A 27,427-nucleotide genomic window follows, 5' to 3' on the forward strand; every position below is an offset into this window, starting at 1 on the left:
GAAGTGTACATTTCAGGGCCAGGAGTTGTTGTGGCTCTCATCTGTAATCCCAGGATTTTGCGAGGCCAAGGCAGGAGGATACCTGGAGCCTAAAAGTTTGAGAGCTGCCTGGGGAACACATGGAGACCTCTCTCTATTAAAAAAAAATTTAATAATAGCCAAGCATGGTGGTGTGCACCTGTGGTGCCAGCTACTTGGGAGATTGAGGGGGAGTCAAAATTGTGCCACTACACTGCAGGTTGGGGGACAGAGTGAGACCCTGTCTCAAAAAAAAGTTGTTCATTTCAGGCATGTTAAGTATATTCACACTGTTATGCAAAAGACTTCTAGAAACTTTACATCTTATAAAACTAAAACTTAATTCCCATTAAGTAACAACTGCTCATTTTACCCTCTCTCCAGCCCTTGACAGACAAACGTTCAACTTTCTGTTTTATGGTTTTTGACTACTTATGATACCTCATATAGCTGGGCATGATGGCTTATGCCTGTAATCCCGTCACTTTGGGAGGCTGAGGCAGGCGGATCACCTGAGATTGGGAGTTTGAGACCAGCCTGACCAACATAGAGAAACCCTGTCTCTACTAAAAATACAAAAAAATTAGCTGGGCATGGTGGCACATGCCTATAATCCCAGCTCCTCGGGAGGCTGAGATAGGAAAATCGCTTGAACCTGGGAGGTGGAGGTTGCAGTGAGCCAAGATCGGGCCATTACACTCCAGCCTGGTCAACAAGAGTGAAACTCCATCTCAAAAAAAAAAAAAAAGGATACCTCATATGAGTGGAGTCATATAGTATCCATAATTTTGTTACTAGTTTAATTCAGGTGACATAATATTCTCAATCTTCATCTTAAAATGTGACAAGATTGTTATTTTTAAGGTGGAATAATATTCCATCTTATGTGTATGTTACATTTTTTGATATGTTTATAAATCAGGAGACATCTGGGTTGCCTCAGCCTTTTGACTTTTGTGAATACTGGTACAATAAACATATATTTTCAAATATGTCTTCCAGGTCCTGTGTTACATATTTTGTTTCTTTTGTTGTTTTTATTTTTATTTTTTTTTTTGAGATTGAGTCTCCCGCTGTCACCCAGGCTGGAGTGTAGTCGTGCGATCTCGGCTCACTGCAACCTCTGCCTTTGGGGTTCAAGCGATTCTCCTACCTCAGCCTCCCAAGTTCCCGGGATTACAGGTGCACATAATGTCACCCATCTAGTTTTTGTATGTTTAGTAGACATGGTGTTTTACCATGGTGGCCAGGCTGGTTTTGAACTTCTGACCTCAGGTGCTCTGCCCACCTCAGCCTCCCAGTGTGCTATGATTACAGGCTTGAGCCACTGCACCTCGCCTGTGTTATGTATTTTAGATATAGATTTATAAATGAGGAACATTTCTAACATTTTAAAATAATGGCTGCATCATTATTTTCCACCAGCAGTCAACATGGGTTTCCTTTTTATTGCATCATCAACAGATTGGGTGTATTAAAAAAAATTATAGTGGCCAGTCTAATGGGTGTGAGGTGATTTTGTTTGTTATGTTTCTTTTTTCATTTCTCTACAAATTAGTAATTTTGTGTGTGCTTTCAAATGCATTTTCCCATTTTGTGTATTTTTTTGAGAAAAATTTGTCCATTTCTAAATCAAGTTATTCAAATTTACTGTTAGTTTTAAGAGTTGTTTATGTATTTTGAATATTAACTCCTTTAACAAGTAATATGTAAATGTTTTCAGCTATTTTTTAAGGGAAGTTGTCACTCCTGAAATTTTTTTCTTTCAGAAATTTTGAAGTATAGTGTAGTTAAACTTTTTTATTCTTTTATTTGTTGCTCATACATTTAATGTCATACCTAAGAAAATGGTGCCAAGACCAATGTCATGTCTTTTTTTTGTATTTTTTCTTTCTTTCTTTCTTTTTTTTTTTTTTGAGACAGAGTCTTGCTCTGTCACCCAGGCTGGAGTGCAGTAGCGCAATCTCAGCTCACTGCAAGCTCTGCCTCCTGGGTTCACGCCATTCTCCTGCCTCAGCCTCCCAAGTAGCTGGGACTACAGGCGCCCACCACCATGCCCGGCTATGTTTTTTGTATTTTTAGTAGAGACGAGGTTTCACCGTGTTAGCCAGGATGGTCTCGATCTCCTGACCTCATGTTCCGCCCGCCTTGGCCTCCCAAAGTGCTGGGATTACAGGCATCAGCCACCATGCCTGGCTTGTTTTGTATTTTTTCTAAAAGATTTGTTAGTTTATTTTGTCTAAGTATTTTATTTAAAATATATTTTTGTATCATTCAAGGAAATAATCCAACTTTATTTTATCAGTGTTGATACTATAGCTTTTAACTGTTGTATTGACATCTTTGAACAATGAAATTTTTTACCCCTGAGCAAGAATGTTGAAGAATGTGTTTTATATTCACATACTTTTGAATTTGCCATTTGCCTTTTGCTTTTAATTCCTAGTTTAATTCAGTTTTTGTTAGAAAACACACAGTGTATAATTTTAGTCTTTTTAAATTGTTTTGTTGTTGTTTTGAGACAAGATCTTACCGTCATCCAGGCTGGAGTGCAGTAGCATAATTTTGGCTCACTGTAGCCTCAGTCTCCTGGGCTCAAGTGATCCTTTCACATCAGTTTCCTGAGTAGCTATGATTACAGTCATGCACTACCATGTCTGGCTAATTGTGTGCTTGTTTGTAGTGTTAGGATGTCAATATGTTGCCCAGGCTGGTTTCAAACTTTTAGCCCCAAGGGATCCTGTTACCTTGGTCTCCTAAAATGTTAGGATTATAGGCAAGAGCCACTGTTCGCAGTAAGTATTTTAAAATTTAATAAAACTTGCTCTGTGTACTAACAGAATACACCAGATGCAAATAAGAATATTGTGTATTGTCTTGGTTTTGACTGGAGAGTTTTGTATGTGTCTGTGAAGCCTAGTTGTTCTATAATATGGTTTGGATGTCCATGTTGTCCAGACCTCATGCTGCAATATAAATCCTCAGTGTTGGTTGTGGGACCTGGTGGGACATGTTTGGATCATGGGGGCAAATTTCTCATGAATGGCTTGGTATATCCTCTTGGTAACCAAAAACTTTTCCTCTATTAATTCAAATGAGAGCTGGTTCATTAAAATAACCTGGGTCCTTCACCTCACACTTGCTCTGTCTCTTACCATATAATATGTCCAGTTACTCTTTACCTTCCACCATGATTTTAAGCTTCCTGAAATCCTCACCAGAAGCAGATGCTGGCACACACTTCTTATACAGTCTGCCAAACTGTGAGCCAAATAAACCTTTTTTCTTTATAAATTATGCACTCTCAAATATTCCTCTATATGCAAAATAATTAATATTGTCTATGTTAGCTAAGTTTTTTGTTTCTTATTTTTTATCTGAATTTTATATTTATTACTGCAAATGGGGTCTTGATGTCTGCAATTATTATGTTGCCCTGTATGTCTTGCTTCACTTTTGTCAGTAGTTGCTTTATATATTTTCGAGCCCTGATGTTATATATACACATTTATATAGATAGATAAATATTACAGTTATAGATTCCTGCTATAATATAAATTCCTTACTATAATATAATATCAGTCTATGTTTCATGGTAGTACTTGACTTAAGGCATATTATGTCTAATATAATTACGACCACATCACTCAATTGTGGTTACTATTTTCATGGAATATACATTTTTTTTTCATTTTTTATTTTCAGCCTATTTGACTCAATGCAAAATGAGTCTCTTGTAGGCAGCGTACTGTATGCTTTTTTAAAAACCACTCAGGCATTCTATTTTTATATATATATAATTTTATTTATTTATTTATTTGTTTTCTTTTGTGATGGAATTTCACTCTTGTTGCTCAGGCTGAAGTGCTATGGTGCGATCTCAGCTCACTGCAACCTATGCTTCGCAGGTTCAAGTGATTTTCCTGCGTCAGCCTTCTGAGTAGCTGGGATTAAAGGCATCTGCCACCACACCTGGCTAATTTTTTTGTATTTTTACTAGTGATGGGGTTTCACCATGATGGCTGGGCTGGTCTTGAATGCCTGACCTCAGGTGATCTATATATTGTCCTTCTTTGTCTTTTTGAAGTTTTGACTTAAAGTACATTTTATAAAATATGACAGTTTTTGACTTAAGATGTAGCTTGTGTAATATTATTTTGACCTCTTCTGCTCTCATTTGGTTAATATTTACATGAAATTTCTACTTCTGTGTTGCCATTTTCAGTCTTTGTCATTAGATCTCAGGTGACTCTTGTAGAAAAGCAAGTTGGATCTTGATTTTTAATTTTTTTTTTTTTTTTTTTGAAGTCTCACTCTGCTGCTCAGACTGCAGTGCATGTGTTCAAGTGATTCTCCTGCCTCAGCCTCCTGAGTAGCTGGGATTACAGGCATGCACCACCACGCCTGGCTAATTTTTGTATTTTTAGTAGAGATGGGGTTTCACCATGTTGGTCAGGCTGATAAAAATTTTTAATAAACCTTTTTATTAAAAGTATGTTTCTTGACTGGAAAGATAATTATATATATTTAAGTAGTTTTGTGAAAGAGAAAAACTTACTAATGTTATCTATTTATTTATTTATTTTGAGACGGAATCTTGGTCTATCACTCAGGCTGGAGTGAAATGGCACAATCTTGGCTCACTGCAACCTCTGCCTCCAAGGTTCAAGTAATTCTTCTGTCTCAGCCCCCTGAGTAGCTGGGATTACAGGCACCCACCACCATGCCTGGCTAATTTTCGGTATTTTTAGTAGAGATGGGATTACTCCATGTTGGCCAGGCTGATCTTGGACTCCTGACCTCCAGTGATTCACCCGCCTTGGCCTCCCAATGTGCTGGGATTACAGGCGTGAGCGACTGCACCTGGCCAATGTTATTTTATTAATTGTTTTATTTGATTCTTTTATCTTTGTCTCTTTTTCTCTTTCTGTCTTTTTGTGTTTTTTTTATTTTTGTGTTGATATGCTTTTATTTTTTTCTTATTTTCTTTTGTATATCTAGGCAGATATTTTCTTAGTGGTATCTAGGGGATTACATAAAACCTCTAAAAGATCCAACAATATACTTTAATGCAGTAAAAACTTCAGTTGCATGCAAAAATTCTTCATTACATCTGCCTTCAACTTTGTTATTGATTTTGCTAATTCTACTTTTTATGTTATATATTCATTAACAGATGTTTATAATAATTCCTCTACTTCTATCTTTTGCATTTTAGAGAATAACTAAAAGTGTTTTCTGTGCCATTATGATAATTAGGAAGGAATTCTATTTTTGTGTATGTGCATATCTTTTCCAGAAAGTTACGTATTTTCATATGATCATGTGTTGTTTTCTTGTATTATGTTATTTTCAGTGGAAGAAACTTCCTTCAGCATCTTTGATAGGTAGGGCATATGCAGTGCCAATATACTTTCTTAGGATTTGGTTATTTTGGAAGGACTCCTTTTTATATGGTAGTACAATTTTGCTGATGGTATTATTTTCTGCAAAAATTTTTTTTGATAAATTCACTGGTTATAAGACTGTGCTTATAAATGACACATCATTTTTATCTTGCAGCACCCAAAATTCTTTACTTATCTGTGATTTTTGAAATTTTGCTTATAGGTGTGTTTGTGATAAATATCTTTCTGTGTATCCTAGTTTATTCAGCTTCATGTTTACATTATTTTTTCTTTTAAGAAATTTTTAAGTTATTTTTTGTATTTTTTATATCCATAATTTTTGTTTTTTTCTATTTTAATATTTTTTCTTGTTATCCTCATTTTTCTGATCTTCAGTAGTGGTCTGTGTTCCTATTTCACTTACTGAATATCATTCCATTTCTTTTATGTAATTAATTAATTTATTTTCTGAGACGGAGTCTCACTCTGTCACCCAGGCTAGAGTGCAGTGGCATGATCTTGGCTCACTGCAACCTACCCCTCCCAGGTTCAAGTGAGTCTCCTGCCTCAGCCTCCCAGTAGCTGGGATTACAGGTGCACGCTGCCACATTTGGCTGATTTTTGTATTTTTTGTAGAGATAGGCTTTCACTCTCTTGGCCAGGCTGATCTTGAACTCCTGACCTCAAATGATCCACCCACCCCAGGCTCCCAAGGTGCTGGGATTACAGGCATGAGCCACTGTTCCTGTCCTATTTTATTTTTTTTTGAGACAGCCTTGCTCTGTTGCCCAGCCTGGCCAGCAGTGGTACAATCACTCACTGCAACCTTCCCGTCTTGGGTTCAAGCAATTCTTGTGTGTCAGTCTCCTAAGTAGCTGGGATTACAGGCACATGCCACCACGCCCAGCTAATTCTTGTATTTTCAGTAGTTACAGGGTTTCACCATGTTGGCCAGGCTGGTCTCAAACTCCTGACCTCATGTGATTTTCCTACCTTGGCTTCCCAATGTGTTAGAATTACAGGAATGAGCTTCCAAGCCTGGCGTGTTCAATTTATTCTGAATTTTAAAAATTACTTTATACACTTTTTATGGTCACTTTTGAAAATTTTATAATTTTTTTGATGGGCCATGTTGCCCAAATATTTTGTATACATTGTAATCTTTGATTGAGATTCAGGCATTAAGAAAAAGCTACCTGTTCCAATCTTTATAATATAGTTTTGTCCTTGTGTAGTCTGAAATCAATTGTTTTGGCTAGAGATTCTGGGAATTTCTCAAACATGTTTTTAGGATGTGTCTTGTCTAAAATTTTGTGTTTATTGTTTAGTTAAATCGGCTTATTCATATTTCTTCCTAATAATCAGTAATCACTTGCTACAGCCATTCCTGTTTGGATTACTGCAGTTTCTTTGCTTCTGTAACATTTACCTTTAGACTCAGCAGACTCAAACTGTCATTCTAACATATCACTATTTCAGCATTTTATGTTACGGGAGACATTAGCCGGTGTCTAAAAAAAGTTCATAGATGCCAGAAATAAAGATGTATGTGCCAATATTTTTCTTATTTTTAAAAAAGAAACCAGGAGTTGGCAATTTATATTTGTGTGTGTGTGTGTGTGTGTGTGTGTGTGTGTGTGAGACAGAGTCTCACTCTCTTACCTAGGCTGGAGTGCAGTGGCATAATCTTAGCTCACTACAATCTCCGTCTCCACAGTTGAAGCAATTCTCCTGCCTCAGCCTTCAGGTAGCTAGGATTGCAGGTATCTGTTACCATGCCTGGCTAATTTTCTGTATTTTTAGTTGAGATGGGGTTTCACCATGTTGGTCAGGCTGGTCTTGAACTCCTGACCTTGTGATCCACCCACCTCAGCCTCCCAAAGTGCTGTGATTACAGGCATTAGCTATCATGCCTGGCCAACAATTTAATTTTTTTTTTTTTTTTTTTTTTTTTTTTTTTGAGATGGCGTCTCACTCTGTTGCCCAGGCTGGAGTGCAGTGGCGCAATCTTGGCTCACTGCAGTCTTTGCCTCCCTGGTTCAAGCAATTCTCTGCTGCAGCCCTCCGAGTAGCTGGTATTAAATGTGCCCGCCACCATGCCTGGCTAATTTTTTGTATTTTTAGTAGAAACAAGGTTTCACCATCTTGGCCAAGCTGGCCTTGAACTCCTGACCTTGTGATCCACCCACCTCAGCCTCCCAAAGTGCTGTGATTACAGGCGTGAGCCACCATGCGCAACTGGCAATTTATTTTTAAAAGCACAATGTTATACTGGGCAGCAGGAAGAGCTGTGTTGGGTATAACTAACAGAGCTTTCTTTTTCTTCTATGTGGCTATTTGCATTCTGCTCACCTGGGGCCCTTCACACACTTAACTCATTTATAAATTTTTTACAATTTTATTTTTGTCAGTATGTTTTTGTTACATTTATATGTCCAGGAAGAAATTAGAACTGGTGGTATTTTGCTATGTCATCTTGCTTATGTAGTTTGTATAATTTTATAGGTTGGATTTGTAATGTATATTTATCTGAGTCTAGCAATTGAAGTAATGTGTTTTTATTGTTTCTTTTAGTTATGAGTTCTCATTTTGCCCAAGACCTTTGGCCAGAGAACATACAAGATTCTTTCCAAATAGGGATGCTGAGAAGATATGAAAAATGCAGACGTGACAATTTACAGTTAAAAAAAGGCTGTAAAAGCGTGGGTGAGCATAAGGTGCACAAAGGAGGTTATAATGGACTTAACCAATGTTTGACAACTACCCAGAAAAAAATATTTCAATGTGATAAATATGGAAAAGTCTTTCATAAGGTTTCAAATTCAAACACATATAAGACAAGACATACTGGAATAAATCTTTTCAAATGTATAATATGTGGCAAAGCTTTTAAACGGTCCTCAACCCTTACTACACATAAGAAAATTCATACTGGAGAGAAACCTTACAAATGTGAAGAATGTGGCAAAGCTTTTAACCAATCTGCAAACCTTACAACACATAAAAGAATTCATACCGGAGAGAAACCCTACAGATGTGAAGAATGTGGCAAAGCCTTTAAGCAGTCCTCAAACCTTACTACACATAAGAAAATTCATACTGGAGAGAAACCCTACAAATGTGAAGAATGTGGCAAAGCCTTCAACCGATCCACAGACCTTACTACACATAAGATAGTTCATACTGGAGAGAAACCTTACAAATGTGAAGAATGTGGCAAAGCCTTTAAGCACCCCTCACACGTTACCACACATAAGAAAATTCATACTAGAGGGAAACCCTACAAATGTGAAGAATGTGGCAAATCCTTTAAGCACTGCTCTAACCTTACTATACATAAGAGAATTCATACAGGAGAGAAACCCTACAAATGTGAAGAATGTGGCAAAGCTTTTCACCTATCCTCACACCTTACTACACATAAGATACTTCATACTGGAGAGAAACCCTACAGATGTAGAGAATGTGGCAAAGCTTTTAACCATTCCACAACCCTTTTTTCACATGAGAAAATTCATACTGGAGAGAAACCCTACAAATGTGATGAATGTGGCAAAGCCTTTACCTGGCCCTCAATCCTCTCCAAACATAAAAGAATTCATACTGGAGAGAAACCCTACAAATGTGAAGAATGTGGCAAAGCCTTTACTGCATCCTCAACTCTAACTACACATAAGAGAATTCATACTGGAGAGAAACCTTACAAATGTGAAGAATGTGGCAAAGCTTTTAACTGGTCCTCAGACCTTAATAAACATAAGAAAATTCATATTGAACGAAAACCCTACGTAGTGAAGAATGTGACAAATCTTTTAAATGTTCCTCCACTTTTAATTAGCATAAGATAATTCATACTGGAGAGAAACCATATGAATGTGGTGAATGTGGGAAAGCCTTTAACCGGCCCTCAACTCTTAGTAAATATGAGAGTTTATATGGAACATAAACCCTACAAATATAAAGAATGTGACAAAGCTTTTTAAGGAAGTTCTAAACCCTTATTACACATAATTCATACCAAACAGAAAACCTACAAGTGTGAAGAATGTGGCAAAACCTATAAACCTATAACAAGTTCTCAATTCCTTTTTTTTTCTTCTTTTGAGTTGGAGTTTCACTCTTGTCACTGAGGCTGGAGTGCAATGACATGATCTTAGCTCACTGCAACCTCTGCCTCCTGGGTTTAAGCCATTCTTCTGCCTCAGCCTCCCAAGTAGTTGGGATTACAGGTGTCCAACACCACACCTGGCTAATTTTTTGTATTTTTAGTAGAGATGGGGTTTCACAATGTTGGCCAGGCTGGTCTCGAACTCCTGACCTCAGGTAATCCACCTGCCTTGGCCTTCCAAAGTGCTGGGGTTACAGGTGTGAGCCAATGTGTCTAGCTGCAAGTTCTTAATTCTTAAGAGACATGGCGATAATTCATGCTGAAGAGGAAATCTAGAAACCTGAAAGATGTGACAGTGCTTTTACCACCACCTCCAAATTTCCTATACATAAAAATAAATTATACTAGTGTAATACCCTAGAAATGTATAAAATGTGACAAAGCCTTTATATGATTGTCATACATGATTGTAGGTGATATAATTCATACTTCCAAAACTCCTGTAAGTGTGAAGAATGTGGCAAAATATTTTATTAGTGCTTATACCTTATTTCACAGGAAAGCTCTTATCCTTGAGAAAAATTGTGCAAATACAAAGAATATGGAAAAACCATTAATGCCTACTCACATCTTATTGAACAGAAGAAGGTTCATAGTTAATAAAGCATTAAAAGTGCAATTACTGTCAAAAAATCTTTCAGAAAATAGAAGTCTTTAAAGTGAAGAATATTTATTCTGAAGACAGCCCTTACAAATATAAAGGGGGTTGTAGTGCCTTTACTTGTGTCACAGATCTTAGTGCACACATTTAGTACTAGAGAAAAACCCTGAAGCAGTTGCTCAAGCTTTGTTTGAGGGAATCAAGGGAATTTATATTGAGAATAGTACTGCAAATGTAATGAATGGAAAAACTTTTTTTTCTTTTCCAAAAACTACCAGAGGGTTTATACCAAAATATATTTTTGCAGATTCAGTAAATATGAAAAAATATTTAATTCAAAATTGATTCTATGTAAATATCAGAGAATTTTCCATAGAATAATTAAGGCACTGACACTTCAGACATTACACTAAATCAGAATGTTCAGTATAAAAACTAATCCACAGCTACAGCTGTTAGATAAATTATTTCTATATAATTTTTTAAAAAGTGGATTTTTGAAGCACTGTAATTACATTGAAAGTATACTTGTTTTCTTGAAAAATTTTTTTTGAAAAGTGAATAATGATATAATACAGCTTTCACATTGCTTTATGCTGTTATTTTATTCCTATTGTATTCACGTGTGAAAGCATGGGATCAATTGTTGCTGCATTAGAGATATTAGAGATTGTTTTTTATTAGTTGGGCATTATGTATGACCTTTTCTATAAAAGAGTAAGGACATTAAGATGTAAGATGCATGATGAAAATATAAGTGGAGAGGCTCTTTGTAGTTAACTGATATTAAGTAATGTGTAAGGTGGGGGTTCGTGTTCTCATTTCTATAATCCTAGCCTATGACTTAATGTTGATGCTTTGAATGTCTTTTGGGTGGTCTAACCCACATTAACATGTATGCAGAACATCTTAAAACTTTTTTTCAAAAATCATAATTATTTTATTAATAAAGATAAAAAATAAGGTGGGGTTTCAGAGTAATGCTTTTCTACATTATAGTGAGAGAAAGAAATTATTAATTATAGTTAAAAATATTAAAATACAGCCAGGTATATTTATTAGTTTAGACAGGTTTTAATATAATGTTTATGGTTTTTTAAATATGCAGTTGTATGGGATGGGTGCAGTGGCTCATGCCTGTAATCCTAGCATTTTGGGAGGCTGAGGCAGATGGATCACTTGAGGTCAGGAGATCGAGACCAGCCTGACCAACATGGAGAAACCCCATCTCTACTAAAAATACAAAAATTAGCTGGGCATGATGGCACATGCCTGTAATCCCAGCTATTCAGGAGGCTGAGGCAAGAGAATTGCTTGAATCTGGGAGTTCTCAGATTACAGGTGTGCGCCACCATGCCTGGTTAATTTTTGTATTTTTAGTAGAGACAGGGTTTCACCATGTTGGCCAGGCTGGTCACATACTCCTGACCTGAAGTGATTTGCCCATCTCGGCGTCCCAAAGTGCTGGGATTGCAGGCATGAGCCACCGCACCCTGCCTATTTTTTTCTTATTGAAATTTATTATTAGTATTTGTGGGTATATTGTATGTGTATATATTTATGCCTTATATGGTATATTTCGATTCGGGCATACAATATGTAGAAATTTCATTAGGGTAAGTAAGATATCTGTCACCTCTTGCATTTATCATTTGTATTACAAACAGTGTAATTATACACTTTTGGTCCATAATTTAATGAAGCAGGTGGATTGCCTGAGGTCAGGATTTCAAGATCAGCCTGGCCAACATGGTGAAACCCCGTCTCTACTAAAAATACAAAAATTAGCTGGACATGGTCTCGCGTGCCTGGAGGCTGAGGCAGGAGAATCGCTTGAACCCTGGAGGGAAGGTTGCAGTGAGCTGAGATCATGCCATTGCACTCTAGCCTGGGTGACAGAGAGAGACTCCATCTCAAAAAAAGAGAAATATAAAAAAAATCTTACATTTCTGAGTCCTGAAAAATTATTAATAAATATTTGTTATATAGTTTTCTTTGAACATGTAGTCTCTCTGCCTGCAAACATACAGACTTTTGGTGGTAATTTACATAGAGTTAACTATACACAAATTACTTTGAAGATAAACCTTAGGTGTAAGAAAATTATGAAGTGAGTGTGTTTGTGAATGTGTTTGTACATATTATCAGAAGAGCAATTATTCAAACAAAACAAATTATTTTAATAGGGTGACTAATAGAAAACTAAACATCTCAAAAATGCTGAAAGCAAATCTATACTTTCTGCTTTGTCTTGAATTTATTAATGTAAAATTTTATGGCTTATGGTTCAGATTCTTCCCAGAATCTGCCTATTAAAGCACAGGCAACTTTGTCTCCAGAAATAACACTCTTGAGTATAACAATAAAAGCCCTTTTCAAAAAGAAAAAAAATAATCATTTTTAACATTTATATTAACTAAATTTATATTAACTAAATGTTATATTAACTAAAAATTTAACTAAAATTGAATAATTGGATATGTTTTTATTGTTGTATGTGTGTGTGAATGTATAAAACGGTACAAAAAATAATTTAAGCCAGAAAAAAAGTTAGTTAATATTTATAATGAATAAAACTGGAAAGTAGTTAATTTTTTTTTTAGTCTGTTACTTGTGATCATTTTACTTTATTATTATTATACTTTAAGTGTACATGTGCACAAGATGCAGGTTTGATACATAAGTATACATGTGCCATGTTGTTTTGCTGCACCCATCAACTCATCATTTACATTAGGTATTTCTCCTAATGCTATCATTCCCCCAGCCCCCCACCCCCCGACAGGTCCCGGTGTGTGATGTTCCCCACTCTGTGTCCAACTGCCAAGTTCAATTCCCACCTATGAATGAGAACATGCAGTGTTTGGTTTTCTGCCTTTGTGATAGTTTGCTGAGAATGATGGTTTCCAGCTTCATGTCCCTGCAAAGGACATGAACTCATCCTTTTTTATGGTTACATAGTATTCCATGGTGTATATTTGCCACATTTTCTTAATCCAGTCTATCATTGGTGGACATTGGGGTTGGTTCCAAGTCTCTGCTATTGTGAATAGTGCCACAATAAACATACGTGTGCATGTGTCTTTATAGTAGCATGATTTATTTTAATTAGATCCCATTTGTCTATTTTGGCTTTTGTTGCTATTGCTTTTGGTGTTTTTGTCATGAAGTCCTTGCCCATGCCTATGTCCTGAATGGTATTGCCTAGGTTTTCTTCAAGGATTTTTATGGTTTTAGGCCCAATACTTAAGTCTTTAATCCATCTTGGGTTCATTTTTGTGTAAAGTGTAAGGAAGAGATCCAGTTTTAGCTTTCTACATATGGCTAGCCAGTTCTCCCAGCACCATTTATTAAATAGGAAATCCTTTCCCCATTTCTTGTTTTTGTCAAGTTTGTCAAAGATCAGATGGTTGTAGATGTGTGGTGTTATTTCTGAGGACTCTGTTCTGTTCTATTGGTCTATATATCTGTTTTGGTACCAGTACCCTGCTGTTTTGGTTATTGTAGCCTTGTAGTATAGTCTGAAGTCAGGTAGTGTAATGCCTCCAGCTTTGTTCTTTTTGCTTAGGATTGTCTTGGCTATATGAGCTCATTTTTAGTCCCATATGAACTTTAAATTAGTTTTTTCCAATTCTGTGAAGAAAGTCATTGGTAGCTTGATGGGGATGGCATTGAGTCTATAAATTTCACAATATTGATCCTTCCTATCCATGAGTGTGGAATGTTCTTCCATTGATATGTGTCCTCTTTTATTTCATTGAGCAGTGGTTTGTAGCTCTCCTTGAAGAGGTCCTTCACATCCTTTGTAAGTTGGATTCCTAGGTATTTTATTCTCTTTGTATCAGTTGTGAATGGGAGTTCACTCATGATTTGGCTCTCTGTTATTGGTGTATAGGAATGCTTGTGATTTTGTATCCTGAGACTTTGCTGAAGTTGGTTATCAGCTTAAGGAGACTTTGGGCTGAGATGATGGGGTTTTCTAAATATACAATCATGTCATCTGCAAACAGGGACAATTTGACTTCCTCTTTTCCTAATTGAATACCCTTTATTTCTTTCTCTTACCTGATTACCCTGGCCAGAACTTCCAACAGTATGTTGAATAGGATTGGTGAGAGAGGGCATCCTTGTCTTGTGCTGGTTTTCAAAGTGAATGCTTCTAGTTTTTGCCCATTCAGTATGATATTGGCTGTGGGATTGTCATAAATAGCTCTTATTATTTTCAGATACGTTCGATCAATACCTAGTTTATTGAGCGTTTTTAGCAAGAAGGGCTGTTGAATTTTGTTGAAGGCCTTTTCGGCATCTATTGGTAAAATCATGTGGTTTTTGTCGTTGGTTCTGTTTATGTTTATGTGATGGATTACGTATATTGATTTGCCTGCGTTGAACCAGACTTGCGTCCCAGGGATGAAGCCAACTTGATCATGGTGGATGAGCTTTTTGACGTGCTGCTGGATTTGGTTTGCCAGTATTTTATTGACAATTTTTGCATTGATGTTCATCAGGGATATTGGTCTAAAATTCTCTTTTTTGTTGTATCTCTGCCAGGCTTTGGTATCACGATGATGCTGGCCTCATAAAATGAGTTAGGGAGGATTCTCTGTTTTTCTATTGATTGGAATAGTTTCTGAAGGAATGGTACCAGCTCCTCTTTGTACTTCTGGTAGAATTTGGCTGTGAATCCATCTGGTCCTGGACTTTTTTTGGTTGGTAGGCTATTAATTATTGCCTTGGCCAGGCGGGGTGGCTCATGCCTGTAATCCCAGCACTTTGGGAGGCCAAGGCAAGCAGATCACAAGCTCAGGAGATTGAGACCATCCTGGCTAACACGGTGAAACCCTGTCTCTACTAAAAATACAAGAAATTAGCTGGGCATGGTGGCACGTGCCAGTAATTCCAGCTACTCAGGAGGCTGAGGCAGGACAATCACTTGAACCTGGGAGGCAGAGGTTGAAGTGAGCCAAAATCACAACACTGCACTTCAGCCTGGGCGACAGAGTGACACACCGTCTCAAAAAAAAAAAAAGAAAAAAATTATTGCCACAATTTCAGAGCCTGTTATTGGTCTATTCAGAGATTCAACTTCTTCCTGGTTTAGTCTTGGGAGGGTGTATGTGTCCAGGAATTTATCCATTTCTTCTAGATTTTCTAGTTTATTTGTGTAGAGGTGTTTATAGTATTCTCTGATGGTAGTTTGTATTTCTGTGGGATCGGTGGTGATATCCCCTTTATCATTTTTTATTGCGTCTATTTGATTCTTCTCTCTTTTCTTCTTTATTAGTCTTGCTAGTGGTCTATCAATATTGTTGATCTTTTCAAAAAACCAGCTCCTGAATTCATTGATTTTTTGAAGGGTTTTTGTGTCTCTGTCTCTTTCAGTTCTCTGATCTTAGTTATTTCTTGCCTTCTGCTAGCTTTTAAATTTGTCTGCTTTTGCTTCTCTAGTTCTTTTAATTGTGATGTTAGGGTGTCGATTTTAGATCTTTCCTGCTTTCTCTTGTGGGCATTTAGTGCTATAAATTTCCCTCTACAGACTGCTTTAAATGTGTCCCAGAGATTCGGGTGTTTTGTCTTTGTTCTCATTGGTTTCAAGGAACATCTTTATTTCTGTCTTCAATTCGTTATTTACCCAGTAGTCATTCAGGAGCAGGTTGTTCAGTTTCCATGTAGTTGTGCAGTTTTGAGTGAGTTTCTTAATCCTGAGCTCTAATTTGATTGCACTGTGGTCTGAGAGACAGTTTGTTGTGATTTCTGTTCTTTTACATTTGGTGAGGAGTGCTTTACTTCCAATTATGTGGTCAATTTTAGAGTAAGTGCAGTGTGGTGCTGAGAAGAATGTATATTCTGTTGATTTGGGGTGGAGAGTTCTGTAGATGTCGATTAGCTCAGCTTGGTGCAGAGCTGAGTTCAATTCCTGGATATCCTTGTTAACCTTCTGTCTTGTTGATCTGTCTGATATTGACAGTGGGCTGTTAAAGTCTCCTATTATTATTGTGTGGGAGTCTAAGTCTCTTTGTAGGTCTGTAAGGACTTGCTTTATGAATCTGGGTGCTCCTGTATTGGGTACATATATATTTAGGATAGTTAGCTATAGGTTACCCAGGAAAGGGTAACCTGGGTAAAAGTGCTCACTGGCATTATGGAACAACATATAGTAAGTTGTAGTGAATGATCAGCCTCTGGGATATTGATAGTCTACCAACAAGGCTGAACTTATTCTAATTCAATCAGCATGTCTGCACCATTCTGGCGACCGAGGTTTCCACTATTCATTACAGAAATACCATGAAGACCAGTAGGTAATGTCCTAGAATTGAACTTATTTCAAAAGGCATACCTAATTGTTTTTTTCACATTTGAAAAACCTTAACAACAATGAATTTATAAATAATTAGCTTCTAATTAGAGGATTCTACTATACTGTAATAGAAGATTAAACTGTAAACACCTTAACATGAGTATTTCTTGAATACATAATTATATAGGCAGTTTCTTTTAGATTAACATGAAAAAACTAACAATCAGAGAAAACATTTGAAATGAGATAAAATTAATCAAAACCACATCTTTTCAAAGGCTTGGCATAATTGCCATGCTTTTGGAAATGGCCAGATGATTAACAAAAAACAAAGACAAGATTTGGGCTTTGCTCATTTGACCTTTTGAAATCTAAAATCCTGGCTAAAGTATTCAAAGGGAGTATTTTATAGGTGGCTTCCCAGGGTTTCCAAAGCAATGAAAGAAAAATTTTGACAGGCAGAAATATACACGCTATATACACACATTGCTCTTCTCTGATTTGTCTTAACAGTGAAAAATTGAAGATTGTAAATTTAGTCTTAACTTAGGGTAAAATTAACAAAAGATTTGTTTTTGAAAAAAGCAAATGTATAAAATTAATGGGTGATAGATGCCATTAGTTGCTAAAAAATAGTATGACTAAATTCAGTAAGTATCTAGCCAAGCAAATAACAGCCCAATTAAATTGAGACTCTAATAGGTGCATGTGGAAAGCATTGCTGTGCAGTGTGATGCCTCCACTCAGCATTTTCTTCTGCCTCTTCACAGAGAAACCAATTTCACCTGAGTGACTCAGGGTGCCTACTGGGAACTGAGAATGCTGTGCTCAAAGTGATTACTGGAAACATGGTTTATACACTTCTTCCATATGATAATAAAATGTTATAAATCTTGTTCTGCCTCAGAAAAGCTTTTAGTAAAAGATTGTAGTACTCAATTTGGGTTCATGGAAAATTTCAATATTCCAGATAACTCAGACACTTAAATGTCAAGGAAATTCCATAAAACATATTTGAATAAGATAAAGTCTTCTTAGTTAATAATTTTATATTACAAGTAAATTTTAGAAACCAATACTTTAAGGCAATGAACAGGGTTTGACAAGTGAGCAGCACCTAGCCAAGTGCTCTTCATGATCATTGTTAAAGCAGCAATAACACCACGTCCTTTCCTGGGACCTGCTGTCCTGTTTTCCACCGATATAAAGTGGAGAAGGTATTGAAATGGCCAAAGGAGGGTGATATAAATTGAATTTTTATATGAAACAAAATTTTAAATAAAAAATAGCATTTGAAGTTGTACAACTATAGGTGAGACTATTAGTGTGAGGTCATATTTTTACTTATATTGATATAATAACAATTCACAATATTCTTATTTAGAATAATGCTTCTTTTTTGCTCTATATTTGCTAGCTTTTGATCAAATCTTACCAGAGCTCAATAGAAATGAACCAAATGAATCTTTATTTTACCACAAGCATTGTTGATGCCTATGCTTGTTTTTCTTAAAATCCATTAGCTTTTAATGAAAGATTTAGACTTTTTTTTAGTGTGTTGTTTATTTTAATTAATTAATTAATTAATTAATTTTGAGACAGAGTCTTGTTCTGTCACCCAGGCTGGAGTGCAGTGGCACAATCTCCGCTCACTGCTACCTCCACCTCCCAGATTCAAGCAATTCTCCTGCTTCAGCCTCCTGAGTAGCTGGGATTACAGGGGTGCACCACCACACCCAGCTAATTTTTGTATTTTTAGTAGAAACGGGTTTTCACCATGTTGGTAAGGCTGGTCTCAAACTCCTGACCTCGTGATCCACCTGCCTCAGCCTCCCAAAGTGCTGCGATTACAGGCGTGAGCCACCACACCAGGCCCAGTGTGTTGGTTTATTGCTTAGAAGTGGCTGTCCTGCCAGAAAACTGCTATTCTCAGCTGTAACCACATTGACTAATAGTGAGTGGAAGTGAAGTGGATAAAAAGCAAATGTGTTTTCTCTATATCTTTTTTCATCCATTGGCTGAAGAACAACAGAAGGATGCAGATGAAAGAAAATATAATCCCTGAAAGATCATGAAGAAGCTCCCTTAACCAGACAAAAAAACCCATAGGGGATGTATTTTGTTGTTGTTTTTTCATTATTGTACTCTCTACTTCTATGAATTAAAAAACTTTTTTTTTTTTGAGACAGAGTTTTCCTCTATTGTTCAGGTTGGAAGGCAGTGGCGCAATCTCGGCTCACTGCAACCTCCACTTCCTGGGCTCAAGCGATTCTCCTGCCTCAGCCTTCTGAGTAGCTAGGATTACAGGCATGTGCGACCACACCTGGCTAATTGTGGTATTTTTAGTAGAAATGGGGATTCACCATGTTGGTCTTGAACTCCTCACCTTGTGAGTTGCCTGCCTCGGCCTCCCAAAGTGCTGGGATTTCAGGTGTGAGCCATTGCCCCTGGCAAGTTTAAATTATTTTTAACACTTCACATGGAAATAGAATTATGTGGGCCGGGGGTGGTGACTCATGCCTGTAATCCCACCACTTTGGGAGGCTGAGGTGGGTGAATCACTTGAGGTCAGGAGTTCGAGAACAGCCTGGCCAACATGGCAAAACCCCGTCTCTACTAAAAATATAAAAACTATCCAGGCATGGTGGTGGGCGCCTGTAATCCCAGGTACTGGGGAGGCTAAGGCAGGAGAATTGCTTGAGCTCAGGAGGTGGAGGTTGCAGTGAGCTGAGATGATGTCACTGCACCATTGCCTCGGTAGCAAGAGCTAAACTACCTCTCAAAAAAAAAAGTAGGATTTGTGTGTGTGTGTGTGTGTGTGTGTGTGTGTGTATTTTTCTGTGCTGGCTTATTTTGCTTAGCATATTTTTTGGGTTTATGAATATTGTTGCAAATAACAAGACTTTCTTATTTTTAAGGGCTGTATAGCATTGCATTGTGTACATACACCACATTTTCCTTCTCCATTCACCTATTGGTGAAACAGGTTAATTCCAAATTGTAGGTATTGTGAGTAATCCATTTCCTTCCTTCTCTCTCTTTTTTGTTTTTGTTTTTGCTTTTTCTTTTGTTTGAGATGGAGTTTCATTCTGTTCTCCAAGCAGAAGTGCAGTGGCACTGCTCACAGCTGTGAGCCGAGATTGCGCCACTGCACTCCACCTTGGGCGACAGAGTGAGACTCCATCTCAAAAAATAAATTAAAGCTGGGCACGGTGGTTCACTCCTGTTATCCCAGCACTTTGGGAGGCCGAGGTGGGTGGATCACCTGAGGTCGGGAGTTTGAGACCAGCCTGACCAACATGGAGACACCTCTTCTCTACTAAAAATACAAAAAAATTTATCTGGGCATGGTGGCTCCTGCCTATAATCCCAGCTACTGGGGAGGCTGAGGCCACAAAATCGCTTGAAACTGGGAGGCAGAGGTTGTGGTGAGCTGAGATCGCACCATTGCACTCTAGCTTGGGCAACATGAGCGAAGCTATGTCTCAAAAAAATAAAATGAAATAAAAAATAAAAATAAATAAATATATATATAAATAAAATTATATAAAGAAAAAAATAGAATGCCTGAGTGGTTTTTAAAAAGGATACACTATGCTGCCTCCAAGAGATTCATTTTAGCATTGAGTCAAATAGGCTGAATGTAACAGAATGAAAAAAATGTATATTCCATGAAAATAGTAACCTCAATTGAATGAGGTGGTCATAATTATATTATACATAATATGCTTTAAGTCAGGTAGTACTGTGAGACCAAGACTGATATTATATTATGGTAAAGTGAGTTCATTTAGCAGGAATCTATAATTATAATATTTATCTATCTATATGTATATGTGAATATAACATCAGGACTTCAAAATATATAAAGCAATTCTTGACAGTAAAGCAAGACATACGTAGCAACATAATAATTGTAGACATCAAAGCCCCATTTGCAATAATAAATGGAAAATTTAGATTAAAAATAAGAAACAGAAGCCGGACGTGGTGGCTCACGCCTGTAATCCCAGCACTTTGGGAGGCTGAGGCGGGTGGATCACGAGGTCAGGAGATCGAGACAATCTTGGCCAACACGGTGAAACCCTGTTTCTACTAAAAATACAAAAATTAGCCAGGCGTGGTGGTGGGCGCCTGTAGTCCCAGCTACTTGGGACGCTGAGGCACGAGAATGGCGTGAACCCAGGTGGCAGAGCTTGCAGTGAGCCGAGATTGTGCCACTGCACTCCAGCCTGGGTGACAGAGCGAGATTCCATCTTAAAACAAAACAAAAACAACAACAACAACAAAAAGAAACAGAAAACTTAGACAACATTATAGACTGAATTATTTTGTATATAGAGAAATACTTGAGAGTGCATAATTTATAAAGAAAAAAGGTTTATTTGCCTCACAGCTTGGCAGACTGTGTAAGAAGTGTGTGCCAGCATCTGCTTCTGGTGAGGATTTCAGGAAGCTTAAAATCATGCTGAAAGGTAAAGAGTAACTGGACCTATTATATGGTAAGAGACAGAGCAAGTGTGCGGCGAAGGGGCCAGGTTCTTTTAATGAACCAGCTCTCATTTGAATTAATAGAGTGTAAAGTTTTTGGTTACCAAGAGGATATACCAAGCCATTCATGAGAAATTTGCCCTCATTTGAAATTTGCTCTCTTTTGAATTAATAGAGTGTAAACTTTCTGGTTAACAAGAGGATGCACCAAGCCATTCATGAGAAATTTGCCCCCATGACCTAAACGTGTTCAACCAGGTCCCACAACCAACATTGAGGATTTATATTGCAGTATGAAGTTTGGACAACTTGGACATCCAAGCCATATTATAGACCAACTCGGCTTCACAGACACATACAAAACTCTCCAGTCAAAAGCGAAAAAATACACAATGTTTTTATTTGCATCTGGTGTATTCTGCTAGGACACAGAGCAAGATTTATTAAATTTAAAAACACTGACTGGGAGCAGTGGCTCTTGCCTATAATCCTAACACTTTGAGAGACTGAGGTAAGAGTATCCATTGGGGCCAAAAGTTTGAGACCAGCCTGGGAAACATAGTGAGATCCTAACACTACAAACAAGCAAACAATTAGCCAGACATGGTAGTGCATGTCTATAGTCCAAGCTACTCAGAAAACTGAGGTGAAAAGATCACTTGAGCCCAGGAGGCTGAGGCTACAGTGAACCAAAATTATCCCACTGCACTCCAGCCTTGGTGATGGTAAGATCTTTTCTCAAAACAAGAAATCAATTTAAAAGATTAAATTATACACTGTGTGTTTTCTAACAAAAACTAAATGAAACTAGGAATTAAAACCAAAAGTCAAACTGGCAAATTTAAAAATATGCGAATATAAAACACTCTTCAATATATTTTTGCTCAGGGGTGAAAATATTTAATTTATTAAAGATGTCAATACAACCTACTGTTAAAAACTGATACAAAGTTGTTTGTCAGAAATTTTTATATATTTACAGAAACAGCATTGATTATTGATTAGATATATATCATTATGGTTCAGGGTACGGGATACAGTGTCCAATGTGGCATTATTAGTTTAATTTATAGCTACTTGTAAAAATAGTGAACAATTTCAAGAGATGAATACATAGTTCAAAGGGGGGAGAAATACATACCTACAGTTTCATTTTTAACATCTCTCTGAGTTTGATCACCAAAAGGACTTGCCTTTTTTAGATAAAAGTTTCTTATTTCCCAAATCTCAAGACCTAAATTCAAAATTTGAGCTGCAGATTTAGGGCCTGAATGGCTGGAGTAGCAGCAGGTGTTACCTGAACATTTGTGAGCACTTTAGCAAGAGGAGGAAGGGGAAAGTGGAGATTCTCCTGTCTCTGTGTCTACACAGTGCACACGTTATTCTGATTGGGTTTCTGGGCTACATAGTTTCTGTTTCAGTTTCAGGTCTGAAGATACAAGAGTCATTGAAAGAGGTAAAATGATTGTTGCCCTCTAAAGTTTGTAGTAATCTGATCTAGCCTCTCTAGAAGTGACTGTAGAGGACTATAGATACCAAATAGGCAGAGACACTATTCTGCCTGCATATTTAGGGGACAACATGCACTTTCCTGTGCAAGTGTAGGTTGATTGGAAACCTAAGAGGGAAAGTCCCCTCTAGAGTAAATTTTGGTTGGCATATTATGGGTTTATATCATGTCTGGTAATTCTAGACAGTGTTTGGAAACAATCATTGAAAGAAAAATTTTCTCCAGCCCCAGAGAAACTCCACAATAATAGAACAGAAAGAAAATGGTTTTATTACACAATTGAACTTGGATGTGACATGCATCATAGTCAATCTGCTTAAGAGACCACAAATACAGAAAGATAGTCACCATAATTAGTCCACAAGTGGAAAAATTTTCAGCACCATGTCATATATAGTTCATCCCAAATCCACCTGGAGATTGAAGTGGCCATCTGTGTATGCTAATTGCTTATATTCAATGACAAATAAACTTTTCACATCGTGATAACAGGAGTTGGTTTAGCAGCTTGAAGCCAGGTGCCTGCTGAAGGTAGGCTTTCACTCTGCTATAAAAATGGTTGAATAGGGTTCTATCTTTTTGGCTATTTACATTTTAGAGCAGTGGCTCTGCACTCCCTGGCATTGGGTTACAGCCCTCCTGCTTGCCTTCTCCTGGTTGCTAATGTCCTCTCTTGACCTCTACAATCTGCCACTGAGGCACAACCCATAGCATAACTCACAGTTTATGTGAATCCCATTTGCCACAGCAGCACTCTAGTGTCACATCAGCGAGTGAAGCCTGAGCTGCAGCAGCAGAGCCTGCAGGCCTCCTGGGTAGAATTACACCTTCACAATAATGGGAATGTGAGCAGTGTTTCAGCCAGTTTCTATGTATAGTAGTGACATGGAAAAATACTGCTGAATTTCCAGCATGAGTCCTGATAGAGATAGCTCCAAAAGTTTTCAGTGTGACAGCCCACCTCATTCAGACACCATAGGATACTAATAGAGCTTCTGAAACAGACACCCAAAGCACTGGAGAGAAAAACAGATCTTTATCTGAGCCAGATTATGCTGAGAAAAAAGTTCAAAAGATCTTAAGAAAAAGCTCAGATTAGATATGAGATAGATCAAGTCAGTCAAAAAATATTCCCCTAAAAGCGCTTTCTCTCTAGACACTCAAAGTGCACAGCTACTTACTCTAAGCATGAGAAACGTGAACATTATGAAGAAAGGGGGCAGATTTTCAGAGTAATTTTATAAAGTTTTATTTCCATCTCTGCTGCTGTCTCATCTCCTAGCCATTAAATGGAGTTCTATATTGAAATACATCTGACAACTTCCAACAACTGTTTTTGATGAAGAAATAGAATCTGACCATATTCATATAGTGGAATATATTAGAGCTTGTAACATAGTTAACTGAAGAGCTATTATGGTGTTTGGGTGGCCACATCACCTGTCTTTATTTTTCCTGTAATAGCAGCATTCCAATTTAGTGAAATAAAAGATACTAAAATTGTGTTTACTCATAATTATCCCTATTGAATAAAGTAATAAACATGTCACACTAATATCTACTGTAACAATTTGGTAGTAAATCTTCTTTGGATATTAGATATAAGTATCTATGCATAATTTTAATGAACTAGTCATAATGTATGTACCATTTGTTAAAATTGCAAATATAGCTAGGTGCAGTGTCTCACACCTGTAATCCCAGCACTCTGTGAGGCTGAAGCATGCAGATCACAAGGTCAGGAGTTTGAGACCAGCCTGGCCAATATGGTGAAGCCCTGTCTCTACTAAAAATACAAAAAAAATTTAGCCAGGCATGATGGAGCATGCCTGTTGTCCCAGCTACCCATGAGGCTGAGGCAGAAGAATCACTTGAACCCAGGAGGCAGAAGTTGCAGTGAGACGACATGGCACCCCTGTGCTCCAGCCTGGGTGAGTGAGACTCCATCTCAAAAAAAAAAAAAAAATGCAACTATACTTTAGTTAAAACACTTTATATTTCAAAAGTATAAATAACAATATTAAAATAACAATTTAAGCGATTCATTCAAAGTAAGTATTGCAGCTTTTATTCATACAATTGTAGAAAATACTGTTTATGGCTCATGCCTGTAATCCCAGCACTTTGGAAGAGGGAGGCGGGTGGATCACCTGAGGTCAGGAGATCAAGATCAAGGTGAGACCAATATGGTGAGACCCTATCTCCACTAAAAATAGAAAAACTTAGCCAGGTATGCTGGCATGCAGCTGTAGCCCCAGCTACTTGGGAGGCTAAGGCAGGAGAATCGCTTGAATCCAGGAGGCAGCAGTTGCAGTGAGCTGAGATCAGACCGCTGCACTCCAGCCTGGGCGACAGATCAAGACTCCATCTCAAAAAAAAACAAAAAAAAAATTTAACAAGTTTACAAGAAAAAAACAAACAACCTCATTAAAAAGTAGGTAAAAAATATGAACAGACGGTTTTCAAAAGAAGACATACATGTGGCTAACAAGCATATGAAAAAAATGCTCATCACTAATCATTAGAGAAATTAAAAGAAAAACCACAATGAGATACCACATCACACCAGTCAGAATGGCTATTTTTAAAAAGTCAAAAAATAACAGATGCTGGAAAGTTTGCAGAGAAAAGGGAATGCTTATACTCCACTGGTGGGAGTGTAAATTAGTTCAAGAACTGTAAAAAGCAGTGTGGTGATTCCTCACAGAACTAAAAACAGAATTATCATTTAACCCAAAAACCTCATAATTGGGTATACACCAAAGGAAATATAAATTATTATATTATAAAGACACATCCACATGCATGTTCATTGCAGCACTGTTCACAATAGCAAAGACATGGACAGGCACTAAATGCCTATCAATGGTAGACTGAATAAAGACAATATAGTATGGTCAGATGTGGTGGCTCATGCCTGTAATCCCAGCACTTTGAAAAGCCAAGGCAGGTGGACTGCCTGAGCTTAGAAGTTTTAGACCAGCCTGGGCAACATGGCAAAGTCCTGTCTCCACGGAAAATACAAAAAGAAAAATTGGCCAGGCAAGGTAATGCACACATGTAGTCCCAGCTACTTGGGAAAATGAGGTAGGAGAGAATTGCTTGATCCTGGGAGGTTGAGGCTAAAGTAAGGCAGTATCATGCTATACACTCTAGCCAGGGCAATAAACCTGTCTCCAAAAATAAAATAAAATAAAAGATTTAGTAAAAACAAAATATGGTACATAAACATCATGGAATACTCTGTGGCCATTATAAAAAAAAATCATGTCCTTTACAATAATATCAATAAAGCTGGAGACCATTATGCTTAGAAAACTAATGCAGAGGCCAGGTGCGGTGGCTCACATCTGTAATCCCAGCACTTTGAAAGGCCGAGGCATGCAGATCACTTGAGATTGGGAATTTGAGACCAGCCTGACCAACACGGAGAAACCCCGTCCCTACTAAAAATACAAAATTAGCTAGATGTGGTGGCGCCCACCTGTAATCCCAGCTACTCGGGGTGCTGAGGCAGGAGAATCGCCTGAACCCTGGAAACAAAGGTTGCGGTGAGTCGAGATTATACCATTGCACTCCAGCCTGAGCAGCAAGAGCAAAACTCCTTCACAAAAACAAAACAAAACAAACAACAAACAAACAAAACTAATGCAGAAACAGAAAACCAAATGCATGTTATTATTTATAAGTAAGAGCTAAATAACAAGAACACATGAACACAAAGAGGAGAACAACAGACACTGAAGTGTAGTTGAGGGTGGAGGGTGGAAGGACTAAGAGGATCAGAAAACATACCTGTTTGGTGCTATGGATAGTACCTCAGGGACAAAATAATCTGCACATCAAACCCCTATGACATAATTTTAGCTGTATAACAAATCCACATGTGTACCCCAAACTAAAAATAAAAGCTAAAAGGAAAAAAAATATCTGGGTAGAAGAGTGCAATGTAGGTGAATGGACTGATTTTCACTACAGACAGTGGCCCAGGTGGGGCTATACTCTGATTTATTTCTGTGTGCATGCAGGCAGATGAGATTATGAACAGGTAGTCCAGACCCAAAGTTGGTGGAAAAAACAGGTTGCTACTGCAGATTCAGTGTCTGGGGGTGGGGAAATGCCAGGAGAATTGTAGACACTGTGGGTTCTTGGCAAGAAACACGTGGATCAAAAGTGCTGTGGTGAAGTTCCTGAAGGTGGTTCCTAGTCCTGGGAGGAGTGTGGACACATCAATGTCTAGTGTGTGTGTGTTTGTGAGTGGGTGAGAATCCTGTGGTGGCAGCTGTGGGAAAAGGGGTTGTGTCATCAGAGCTCCTTTTCTCTAAGTTTTCAGTCCTCTGTCACCCTGGGAGAAGAAGACCTGGAATCACAGGACAATGGGCAGTGTGACAGCCTGTGTAGAGGAGAGCAGAGCCTCCATTCCCAGACACCCAGAGTTTTATTCCAGGCCACGCCTCTGTGATATTTTTTTTCTGACACCAAATCTGTAGAGTTTGCTGAACATCACACAATTCTCCAACAACTCATTGTTTAACATTTGAATTCTGACACCACCCAGAGTCAGAACAGACCCTGATTCAGGGCTGGGTCCCACAACATTGACCTCACTGCAGATGTTAGTCACAAACCCCCTGGGCCCATCTATGCTTCTAAGCTACTGCTTAAAAACTGGGGACTCCCATAACCTCCCTGAAGTTCAATAATTGGGTAGAGATACTCACAGAACTCAGCAAAACACCGTAGTTATGTTTACTGGTTTCATATATAAGATGCAGCCTAGGAAAAGCCAAATGGAAGAAATGCATAAAACAAAGAAAAGAGATGGGGAAAGATGAAACACATAGATAATCCTAGAAAATATTTGTTATTATTAAAATTCTCTATTTTTTGTGTGCTCAAGGAACATTTTATGAAAACAAAACAAAACAAAACAAAACAAAACACCCTTCCC

The 27,427-nt window shown here is 37.7% G+C and overlaps 2 protein-coding genes across 2 annotated transcripts in view; both read left to right on the forward strand.

The window, feature by feature from the left end:
• Nucleotides 1–10,126, forward strand: part of LOC129020574 (zinc finger protein 253) — an 82,024-nt gene extending 71,898 nt beyond the window's left edge. The window contains exon 5 of the mRNA XM_063658836.1: nt 8,269–10,126. Within this exon, the coding sequence (XP_063514906.1) occupies nt 8,269–9,253 (985 nt within the window). The 3' untranslated portion in view covers nt 9,254–10,126. The remainder of the gene's footprint in view (nt 1–8,268) is intronic.
• The window catches only part of LOC129020571 (zinc finger protein 93-like), a 119,830-nt gene that overhangs the window by 17,513 nt on the left and 74,890 nt on the right, over nt 1–27,427 (forward strand).

The sequence above is a fragment of the Pongo pygmaeus genome, chromosome 20 (genome assembly GCF_028885625.2).
Source record: "Pongo pygmaeus isolate AG05252 chromosome 20, NHGRI_mPonPyg2-v2.0_pri, whole genome shotgun sequence".
Classification (NCBI taxonomy): domain Eukaryota; kingdom Metazoa; phylum Chordata; class Mammalia; order Primates; family Hominidae; genus Pongo; species Pongo pygmaeus.